The sequence below is a fragment of the Athene cunicularia genome, assembly GCF_003259725.1.
Source record: "Athene cunicularia isolate RWA chromosome 1 unlocalized genomic scaffold, athCun1 chr1_part1, whole genome shotgun sequence".
NCBI classification, from domain to species: Eukaryota; Metazoa; Chordata; class Aves; order Strigiformes; family Strigidae; genus Athene; species Athene cunicularia.
The window spans coordinates 121,176,576-121,187,597 of NW_020799091.1; the positions used below are offsets into that span (position 1 = coordinate 121,176,576).

Consider the following 11,022-nt stretch of genomic DNA (forward strand, 5'->3'; position numbering starts at 1 on the left):
CTGAGTACATCCCTCATGGCAGGAACCTAAAGAAAACAGGGCCTAAGAAGACGCCGGTGTCAAGAGAAGTGACTGAAAGCTGATCTAAACTAACCTCCTTGGAACAAACAGGAGCTGAAGGATGGATGAAGTAACCTCTGACTAGAGATGGACACAAGAAACCTTAAGCTCACTAATGGACATTGTGAGAAAGGCTGTGGGGACCCCTAAGGAGGGGAGAAGACCCTCACTCTATTTTTACTATGCATGCTCAGACTATGGGAGTAGGGTGGGAGTGTTGATCTGCTCGAGGGTAGGGAGGCTCTCTAGAGAGACCTTGACAAGCTGGAGTGATGGGCTGAGCCCAACTGGGGGAGTTTCACTAAGGGCAAATGCTGGGTGCTGCCCTTGGGCCACAACATCCCCCAGCAGCACTACAGGCTTGGGGAGGAGTGGCTGGAGAGCTGCCAGTCAGAGAGGGACCTGGGGTGGGATTGATAATGAGCCAGCAGTGTGCCCAGGGGGCCAATGGCATCCTGGCTTGTATCAGCACTAGCGTGGCCAGCAGAGACAGGGGAGGGATCTGACCCCTGTGCTTGGCACTGGTGAGGCCGCCTCTCAATGAGCGTGTTCAGTTTTGGACCCCTCACACCAAGGCCATTGAATGCCCCTCCAGAGAAGGGCAACGGAGCTGGTGCAGGGTCTGGAGCACAGGTGTGATGGGGAACAGCTCAGGGAACTGGGGAGGTTTAGTCTGGAGGAGGCTGAGGGGAGACCTCCTGGCCCTCTACAGCTCCCTGAAAGGAGGGTGCAGAGAGGGGGGATGAGTCTCTTGAGCCAAGGAACCAGCACCAGGCCAAGAGGGAATGGCCTCAAGCTCTGCCAGGGCAGGGTCAGACTGGCTCTCAGGAAGTATTTCTTTGCAGAAGGGGTTGTTGGGCGTTGGAATGGGCTGCCCAGAGCAGGGTGGAGTGCTCATCCTTGGAGGGGTTGAAGAGTCGGGTTGACCCAGCACTGAGGGATCTGGTGGAGTTGGGAACAGTCAAGGTGAGGTTTGTGGTTGGACTGAAGGAGCTTCAAGGTCCTTTCCAACCCAGTTGATTCTGTGATTCTATGTAAATTAATACTAAGAATCCATTAGCATAAGACTGCCTCTTCTACAAAATCTGATGCACATGTATGCTTTTCGTCTGTATTATTCAGAGAGTTCTCTTAGGAAGCGCGGCACTTGTGGTGGAGCGATCCCCAGTGCTGACCAGCGCTGCGAATTAAGACTCCCTGCTGAACAGACACTCCGTTCTGGCTGCCGAGCGAAGCTCTTCGGTCCGCTGGCACCCGGGACCCGCCTGGGAGCGCGGGAACGGCGCGCCACGGCAGAGCCCAGCCCCAGCCCCTCCCGCCGCTGCATAAAATGGCGGCGGGGCGGGGCCGAGGAAGCGGCAGTGCTCCTGCCCCTTTCGGAACCGGCGGCCCGCGGCCATGGCGGACGAGGAGGAGGATGCGCCGGTGAGTGGCGGTGGAGGGTCGGCAACGTCGGGAGGGACCTTGCGGGCCTTATCCCGCCCCACCCGCGGCCTAGCAGCCCTCGAGTGCCGCGGAGGGGCGGCAGGGGAAGGGGGTCCTCCCCCGCCTTCCCGGGCGCTGACGGCGGCCTTTCCTCCGCTGTGCCCGTTTAGTTTGAAGAAGACGCGGAGGAAGCCGGCGGGGGCCTGGACGGCGGGCAGGGGAAGAGGAAGAGGCTGTTCTCCAAAGAACGTGAGTCGAGCCGGGGTAGAAAGCCCTGCCCAGCGCTGGCCGGGCACTCGCCGCTGGGTTCCGGCGGCCTTTAAGGCCGATGTCCTTCCCCCAGTCACAGCTGGAACGCTGAGGCCGCGGCTGTCGAGTTCCAAAACACAGCTTTCCTTAGCAAAGCAGATGCTCTCATTCTGTGCCGTGGCTGAAAGTGGAGAGCCCCACTCCCCAGATTATTGCTAAAGCTTCCTCTGAACCTGATTGTGCCAGAAGTCAGTCAGGCTGCCAGCCGATGTTCAGAACTCGGTAGGCTCAATGCATATTTACAGAGTCTGGCATCAGACATGCTTTTCTGCATATGCAGCACTAGGCTTTCGTTGGCTTCTGTCTACCTGCTTATTTTGTGTATGTTTGCTTGAGGATTGTCCTGCCCAACAGACAGAAGAGCCATCCTGGTGCACAAAGGTGTAGGCAGGTGAGCTCTAACTAGATGCCTTCAGCTGACAGCACTGAGTGGATGAAAGAAGCCTCACACCGAGTGTTCTTTCTGCAGTAAGATGCATGATGTATGGATTTGGGGATGACCAGAACCCTTACACAGAATCGGTGGACATTCTTGAGGACCTGGTAATAGAGTTTATCACAGAAATGGTAAGTCAGCTGTAGGCTGCATGGTCAAAAGATCCTCGTGAAGGCTTTAGTCTTCTGGAGGTTAATACCTCTGACTCAAACATTGCATTATCCGAGATCCAAAACTCTGATGCTAGTAGGAAAAAGCTAAACTTTGACTTTGTTTCTCCAAGATTAAGACAGAATTCATGCATATTGCTCTGTGTAGATTTCGAACGGTGTCTGAAGTCCTTAAACAGCAGTTAGATTAGCACTGTATGGGTGGAAACATACAGTTGACTTCAGGGTTCACTGTGGCATCACTATATGTGCAGCTGACAAAAGACAAGGCTCAGTATCAACTTTTTTGTTCTCCTGGTGTCTTTACATGGATGGGAATATAGCTCTGTGCTACAAAACAAATGCAAGCTTCTACAGCCTGAAGCCATCGCGCTTTCATATATTTGGATGGTTTGAAAGTTTGTTGTTGTTTTTTGAGAAAAGTTACTCCTACTGTTTGTGGATCCTCTTTTGAAAGGTTGGCTTTGCCTTCACACATCAGAATGCACTAAACTGTCCTGTGATAGTTACCTCATGTTGCTTCCAAGTTCTGCCTGATGCTGTTCATCTCCAAGCACTCTGCAGGCCGGGTGTCCTGCATGTAACCTGGCTTTAGTTTTGATGCCATTACTGCTACATGTATGTAGTGGTATGTGCTGGGGGTAAGTGACAGGCAGCTGGGGACAGCAGAGCGACAGTAAGTCCATGGTTTACTGGGAAGTTCTCTTGCGACTAGGGTGATGGTGCCCAGATCCTGCAGTTGTTTACTCTTTGATTATAAAATGACAGGAAATAAAGTGGAATTGAGAGCTTTAAAAAAAAGGCAAAGGAACACTGCTGACTTTCCTTTTTTCCTCTAACAGACACACAAGGCCATGTCAATTGGGCGGCAGGGTCGTGTACAGGTTGAGGACATTGTCTTTCTAATACGCAAGGACCCCCGGAAGTTTGCCAGAGTTAAAGACCTCCTAACCATGAATGAAGAACTGAAACGAGCCAGAAAGGCCTTTGATGAAGCAAACTACGGTTCTTGATTCTGTGCACAAGCTGCACTGGGGCATTACTTGGGCACCTGCTGCCCGAATGGAAAGAACATCATGTGTGTTGTTTGGAGGGGTTATTTGGGCTGCAGGGGTGTCTGACCTCGCTTCCAGCTTTTTCTGAGAAGTACTCAAGTGGTCGAATGTTACCTGATTGTATGTGGTATACTTAGGTATTTTTATATTCTTTTTATTAAATAAGAGCTCTGAAGATTCTTGTAATGGCAGGAAGTCTGTCTGAAGTAGGACTGTGTTGAATCCAGATACCTAGAGGGCTAATGATGGGTGATTCTTTACCCCTGTTTCAGTTATCGTTGGGTATTCCTGTGACAGGAAACCTAGAGAATAGATATGTGTTAACTGAACAGTCTTTAAGCCCAAACTACTATGGTGGTTGTGCTCTTTGCTCTGTATATGCTCTTTGAATAAAACATTTGAAGTTTGTGCCCACTCCTCATAACTAAACTTACATTGGTTCACACAAAGTGCATAATACAGGGGGTTTAGCACTTAATTGGCTAGGAAGGTTATTTTTTCCTCTATCCTCTATTGTTTTCTACCAATATTAAGCCTAGGAAATTGAAGTAAACCTATTCCAGATTTACTTGCACTTACAGCCTTTCCTCACCCCTGTGAGGAGGTGATTTTCCACAAAGCAGATTCCTGTTCTTCATTCTGAGACAACTCTTTCTTACTATTTTCTGGTGATCTGATCTTGGGACTTGGTTACAGGCAAGAGCTTGGCAGAAAGCACTAACCTCATTGCTTGTTCTAACGTTCTTTCATTAATACATGTTGGAGTAGCTGTGCCTTACATTGCTGAGCAGGCAGAAATTGCACTTACATTAGAAAGATTTCAGGACAGTAAGAAACATGTTCACCAGTCAGGAATTAACTGTTGTAGGCCACAGCTGTGTTTTCCCATTTTTTGGAGCAGCTCAGAGGCAGCATGTTAACACCTCATTTTGGGACAAGGATAACATGCTGAGCAGAGATCATACTGCAAATTGAGGCTGTCTGCTGTACAAGCAGAAGGAAGGATAGAAGACTCTTTCCTTGGAAAAGTGGTGGCAGGTGTTTTGTCTGAGGTACTAGGTTTGTAATGGCCAGGTTTTGATAGCAGAGGGGGCTACAGGGGGTAGCTGCTTCTCTCTGAAGCTGCTAGAAGCTTCCCCCATGTCTGATGGAGCCAATACCAGCTGGCTCCAAGATGGACCTGCTGCTGGCCAAGGATGAGCCCATCAGCAATGGTGGTAGCACCTCTGGGATAATGTATTTAAAAAGCAGGAAAAGTTGTGCAACAGCAGAGAGGAGTGAGATTATGCGAGAGAACAACTCTGCAGACACCAAGGTCAGTGAAGGAGGAGGGCAGGAGGTGCTCCAGGTGCCTGAGCAGAGATTCCCCTGCAGCCCATGGTGCAGCCCATGACGAGGCAGGCAGATGCACCTGAGGACACTGATCCTGGGGAAAAGCTCACACTAGAGCAGGCTCCTGGTAGGACCCTTGGAGAGAGGAGCCCACACTGGAGCAGGTTTTCTGGCTGGACTTGGGACCCCATGGGGAGCAGTTTGTGAAGAGCTGAAGCCTGTAGGAAGGACTCCTGGAAGAAGTTCATGGAGGACTGTCTCCTGTGGGAGACCCCACACCGGAGCAGGGGGAGAGTGTGAGGAGTCCTCCCCTGAGGAGGAAGGAATGACAGAGACAACAGGTGATAAACTGACTACAACCCCCATTCCCCTGTGCTGCTGGCAGGGAAGGAGGTAGAGAACCTGAGAGTAAAGTTAAGCCCAGGAAGAAGGGGAAGGTGGGGGTGTGTAAGATTTGGATGTATTTCTCATTACCCTACTCTGATTTGATTGGTAATCAATTAAACTACTTTTCCCAAGTCGAGTCTGTTTGCCCATGACAGTAGTTGAGTGATCTCCCTGTCCTTACCCTGACCCACAAGTCTTTTTTGTTATTATCTCTCCCCTGTCCAGTTGAGGAGGGGAGTGATAGAGCAGCTTTAGTGGACACCTGGCATCCAGCCACAGCAGCAGTGAGCCATCAGCTGCAGCCTTACACCATGGATGGTAACTATTTTTCACAGTAGCACTTGTGGGCAAGCAGTAGAGAAGAGACACTGAGTAATGGTAACTTAAAGTCACTGTTCCTGGACAAGGCTAAGTAAAAGAATGAAAACTATTCAGCTGTTTGGAACACCCTTCTGTGAACAAAAAGCAAGCTGTTTTATAAAAGTATAATAAAATGGTTGGTACTTTATTAGCAGAATTCAGGGTATGAGTTACCAAGACACCATTCAGGTTCTGAGGGCTTTATTTAAAAAAAAATAAATAAAAAAAAAAATTGAATGACTTGACCCCTTTCCTCCTTGCAAGTCCAGGGTCAGACACCCATTGCTGCAAAAATAGAATCAATATCCATCTCCTCAGTAGCTTCTTTCCATGCAGGGCCAGGGCTTCCTTCCAGCAGCAGCCGCTTTGGGGTCTCTGCTGTGCTTAGTATGACACAGCCTCTACCAGCACTGGAACGTCCTTCCCCACCTGGAGGCCCACCCTGGTGAGCTGGGAGGGTGAGCGATGTGCTGTTCCCACAGACCCCAGAAAGCTCAGAAGGTTTTTGCCGAAGAGCTCTCTTCAAACGCAGGGATGATTTGATCCTCCTTGGACAGAACCGTGCCCTCAGGGACTGCTTTGGCCAGTAAGTGTTTTGTGACCCATACAGGAGGTATTTACGGACAGATGTTTTGACACAGCACAGTTTTTTCTTCAAGCTTAAGGGAAGGAAGCGCACAAAACAGAACTTTATCAGCTGCTAAAGTGTGATTTCATTTGGGGTTTGGAGAGATTTGGTTATTAGCCTTCTCTACCATTTTCCTGTCATACCAAGGAGATGGAACAGCACCTTGTACAACAGTAGCCAGGGCACTCTGAAGAAAGACAACACCCCTTGCATCCTATAATCGTTACCATTAAACATGCACATGATTTAAGTTGCATTTTCATCCTCCCTCTTAAATATCTGTGCATTTGTTAGCCTTTTAAATCCCTTCACAAATGACTAAAGCTAAACTGAATGCTTACGTCAGAGCACCCAGTAACCTGAGTGATCACAACTGAGTTTACAAAGAGTGGGTTAGACCCCTGTGTTTCACTATGCTGTAACAAAATACATAATATTGAAGTATCAGATCCAGAAACTCCACACCCATGCAGTTACCTGCATCCTTGAGCCTCCACGTGGTGCAGCCGGTTGCTTTTCAACAACTTGTTACGCAGAAAATAAGCTTCTGATTTGAATTTGTTGCCTTTGCACCACAGAATGGCTTTTCTGAGTGCCTCTGAGAGTTCCCCAAACGATGCAGCTGTTTGGACCATCTGTATGAGAGATCCAGTATGTTCTGATTTTGCTATACGAGAGGAAAGTGATGCCAACTTTGCTTTAAGAGGTGTTGATGCAAGGCTTATACCCTGAAATAAAGAATAACAGAAGTAGTCTTTTATAAACATGACATTCCTGATCCTCTCTGCTGGAAAGGAGCAGAGAACTGAGGTTTTTGTCAGAATGTTCCTTGTTTCATAAGGAGAAAGTGGAAGAGCAGCAATAGAAAAAGAGGTGCATAATTAGAATTTGTATTCCTGTTTTCTACTGACTTGGTTCTGTCTGCTACTCTCTGGTCATCTCACTTGACATAGCAAAAAATTGCTCAAATTCCTCAACAGAAATTAGTAGTGATTTTCAGTGCAAAGCTTCCACACTAACTTGGGTTGTTAGAGAAGCAAAAATAAGACAGGGAAAGGGGGACATTTTCAATCAGGGATACCATGTTTTGAGTGTTATGGTCTTTAAAGTTAAAAAAAAAAAATATTAAAATGCTACCATACAAACCTCTTGTGTTGAAGGTCTGGATGGTCTAAGCAAGGTCTTCACATCAAGTCCCAGGTGCTTTCCTACAAAGAGAGAGTTCCCATTATGAAGTAAAGACAGTTTTAAGTCTTTGCACAGAGACACCACACGCTTTGCCCTGCAGAGCTGTCAGATCTCTTGCTGTATCACTATGTTCACACCTGTACTCAGCATTTCCAGGTAAACTCAAAGGGGACTACGCTCGTCTCGCCTGGCAGCTGGCAAGGGATGAAGAGGATGCAGAGATTTGCAGATGGCTGCAAAGGGCAACTTAACGGGCAAAAGCTTCATGCAGACACCCAGATGCCTGCAGTCACTGACCAGAGCCCTGACTGCAGGGGAAGACTTGGGGGCAGCCCAGAAGCAGCCAGTACAGGATATCTGCATCCTGTCCTTACAACCGTATCTACTCCCGTATGGACTGCAGACAGTGCTCTTAGCTTCCCTCACTATCCCTGGGCTCCACCTGTGCAGAAGCAGGAAAATATGGGTAACTTATTTACAGGACCTCTATACTGCATTCATTAAACCTGCTCCTCTCTGGGCTGTATCACATTTAAAAAAAAACAAAACAAAAAACACCTCGCTGACAGTATCCACAGTTTTATAAAGACAAGGGTACATGCAGAATTCTCCTCTTCCAAGCACAGGAGAGGGGAGTGTGTACTGGAACCGTACCCTGTGGGTAGTACAAAGTGCTCGGCTCTGTTAGACAGAAGTTGCAGCCAGTGTCTAAGATGTCAGAAACCTGTAGCACTGTGTCACAAGGCTTTTACCTCTGCTGGCTCTGGCCACCAGAACTGGCTCTCCGATGTCCACGGGGCACGGGCCACTACTGTTTTTCACAGCACTCATGCAGGTCGCAGTGTTTCTCTTTTTTCCAGCCTCTGACATGGCCGGGATGAGCTGCTTCAGCCATCTGGTAGATTTTTTTGTTGTAAGCATTCTAGCCTTTTGCTTCTTCACCTCAGAAGAAATGTTAACTCCGAGAAAGTTGCTGATATCAGCAGGGAAGGTAAACCCCTTGATGTAAGGCATCTGTTGGGTCTCAGACACCAGACGAAGTGCTGTGGACAACGTGCTGTACAAGGACATGAGCTTCTGCAACACACACCGGTGCTGAATCCTGACAGGAAAAGACACAAAGGTACGGAGTCTCTAGCAAAACCCCGCACTCACTGAACAGCCACCTTCAGCTCAAGTAGATGAGCTGATGGAAGAGATTCCCAGCTGCCCTTTCCCTATTCCCCTTCAACACAAGCTTATCTTCTTGCACTCCATCATGCTTTCCTTAATATTAGTCTGAGCTTTGAGGAACTGTTCAAAATCAGAATGTAGGAGTGACTCGACTAGTAAATCCCTGATCAGGACCCCCTCTGCTTTCTGCTTCCCTCAAGCTTTGCTGAGCACCACACCTTGGACCCGTCAGGTTCTCAGGTCACATCTAAACGATGTGGCATGAGGTCTTCCCCCCAAAAAAACATGTAACAGCTCAGGACAATGGTGCTAGCACTGCTGCTGTAAAATCACCTGCTCTACATTTACCAGGAAGACACATTTCTTGTATCGAAGAATGTTTTACAGAGTTCTTTTACACAATGCTGTTCCTCCTTCAGCTATGGACAGCAGTTACTTTCTCGTACCAAGAGAGAACAGAACACTGATCTCCCTGGAAAACTCAGCAGTATTATAGAATTTTATCCCATCATTTCCATTTCAGCATGCAGCAGAACTTACTGCTCACTGCAGAGAGTACCAGATGTTAGTGTTTGTGGCAGGCTGGCGTTAACCCTGGTTTCATTATGCTACATAAAGTTTGCTGTGAACCAAGAACAAAGCCTTCTGTAACAGCATGGAGGAAGTCTCTCTCCACTTATACAACTCTTCAGGTGATAGAATCAAGTCCAAAAGGATGCAGGGACACCCCCTCCTCCCAAATGAATAAAGCTCACTCAGCAGCAAAGCCCAATTACAAGCCCTTCTCCCTGACAGGCACGTCAAGCAGACAGACAACAAACAAGACAGAGTTTTGGATACACAAACCATAGCCTGCTCAACAACCCCGAAGCTACGGTGTTTAAAAGTATGAATTCTTCCGAGCAGAGATGCTTAACGGACAAGCTGAAGATTACACTGGTTAAGGATAAAAAATAAACAGCATATAATGAGACTTGCTAAATGTACCAACTAGAGGCAATTCACAAGGCAATATCCTGTATCATTTGTGAGATGAGTATCCAAACTTTGGGTTGCTCAAGGCTGGAATAGCAGCCAGCCAACAGCCTGAGGTTCCTACATAATAACTCGAAAATAAGATGTTTGGCTATCAAAGAAACTTCAAGTTGCACATTTGAGTCCATGAGCAATACAGGGCCTACCGCAGACCTAGTGCTGGTTTTGTGAGGTGCTGCTAGTGAACTCTAAGAACAGTGAAAAAAGGATACAGAAAAGCTTTACAGCAACAGTCCAGCAGACGTAGTATGAGCTTGCAACCTCCCAATACCTTCAGAGCCACTGTTTCCAGCATAGGCTGGCTGGGAACGAAACACTCTGCATGGGTTTGGGATGTGTTTTTCCTGTGTCGATACAAGGATGAGGAGATGGTTATGATCTGGCATTCCCCCCTTCAGCTCTGCAGACTGAGTTAAAACACACAGGATCATGACACTTACCTGGGAGTCAGTTCTGCCAGAGCTTCTATGCAGCCCACCAAGTTCATTTTCCACAGGCGCTTCAAGCACTGTTCTACCTAGAAAAAGAAACTCCTTTCGTATTTTGAGAGAAGGGAGTGCCTTGGGCTAAGAACTGTCACCGTATTAAGTGATACCTTCCCCTTAGCAGTTTAAAAGCATAAAATTGCAGGTTTGCATGATGGAATGTTCTAGTATGTTTCTATATCTGCACCGTGATGAAAATGATCCCTTTGTCATGCTACTATGAATATGGAATTAAGTGAAGGGCTGGAGCATGCCAGTGTTAATTAGTGCTTCTAATCACGGTTTCCCCTGCTGTATTGGCTTTCAAGAACACAAATGCATAAGCAAATCAAGAAGGTAAGAAAAACTCTTGTTCTGTTTCAAAACTTCCTGAAAACTTGATTTGGAGATACTGACAGTCCCTTTACAAGAAATCTAGTGAGGAGTTCACTTTTTATCTTTGAACAGAAAGCGCCTACTAGAGTAGCCTAGGATTATCCTTCCACCCCTCTTACAATAAATTGAAAATTAAACCCCTGTATTACACGTATATTCAAATGTAAGTAATTGTACCTGCTTCAGGTCTCAGCATAAGAAACCAGGTATCAGTCCCACAGGGCTGGGACATGGAAGCTGCACTGGCTGCACGGAGCCAGGACACACCCGGCACGAAACTGTGAGGAGACTTAAGGGCGACAACCCCCCACCCGCTCCGCATTCTTTTCTTGCACGATGCTTCAGGCATCACCTGCGGCCCCAAAGGCCCTTCAGGGACCCGTGTCGACGGGGGCCGACGCTCACCTGCTGCAGGGCCATGTAGGGCCGGTGCCGGAGCAGCCTGCTGTGGTAAACGTAGAGCACGGCCCGCAGGACGCGTCCTTCGGCGGCCAGGCCCGTCCCCGACAGCCTCTTGCCGGCCATCTCGCACCGTCGCCGCAGCGCTGGCAGCCACCTCACTGCGGGCGGGAACCGGGCGCCGCCTCAGTGCCCGCCCCAGCAC

At 48.2% G+C, this 11,022-nt stretch overlaps 2 protein-coding genes across 2 annotated transcripts; one reads left to right on the forward strand and one right to left on the reverse strand.

The window, feature by feature from the left end:
• The first annotated feature begins 1,404 nt into the window (after nt 1-1,404).
• TAF13 (TATA-box binding protein associated factor 13) lies at nt 1,405-3,879 on the forward strand. The gene is made up of 4 exons (XM_026853788.1): nt 1,405-1,485; nt 1,656-1,734; nt 2,264-2,361; nt 3,243-3,879. The coding sequence occupies exons 1-4, from the start codon at nt 1,459-1,461 to the stop codon at nt 3,411-3,413; spliced, it is 375 nt and encodes a 124-aa protein (XP_026709589.1). The 5' UTR covers nt 1,405-1,458; the 3' UTR covers nt 3,414-3,879.
• Nucleotides 3,880-5,385: 1,506 nt separating this feature from the next.
• NEPRO (nucleolus and neural progenitor protein) lies at nt 5,386-11,016 on the reverse strand. Its single transcript, XM_026853772.1, has 8 exons — nt 10,824-11,016; nt 9,999-10,075; nt 9,771-9,902; nt 9,370-9,447; nt 8,103-8,452; nt 7,309-7,370; nt 6,640-6,890; nt 5,386-6,193 (listed from the first exon to the last, which is right to left on the reverse strand). The coding sequence occupies exons 1-8, from the start codon at nt 10,941-10,943 to the stop codon at nt 5,806-5,808; spliced, it is 1,458 nt and encodes a 485-aa protein (XP_026709573.1). The 5' UTR covers nt 10,944-11,016; the 3' UTR covers nt 5,386-5,805.
• Nucleotides 11,017-11,022: the final 6 nt, after the last annotated feature.

Bases quoted from the DNA above. Each gene is read 5' to 3' on its own strand.
- TAF13 (XM_026853788.1), top strand. From the start codon at position 1,459: ATGGCGGACGAGGAGGAGGATGCGCCG. The intron at 1,486-1,655 runs GTGAGTGGCGGT...GTGCCCGTTTAG, and splicing joins ACGAGGAGGAGGATGCGCCG to TTTGAAGAAGACGCGGAGGA. The intron at 1,735-2,263 runs GTGAGTCGAGCC...TTCTTTCTGCAG, and splicing joins GAGGCTGTTCTCCAAAGAAC to TAAGATGCATGATGTATGGA.
- NEPRO (XM_026853772.1), bottom strand. From the start codon at position 10,943: ATGGCCGGCAAGAGGCTGTCGGGGACGGGCCTGGCCGCCGAAGGACGC. The intron at 6,891-7,308 runs GTTTGTATGGTA...TCTTTATTTCAG, and splicing joins CCAGACCTTCAACACAAGAG to GGTATAAGCCTTGCATCAAC. The intron at 6,194-6,639 runs GTAACTGCATGG...CCTTCCCTTAAG, and splicing joins GTGGAGGCTCAAGGATGCAG to CTTGAAGAAAAAACTGTGCT.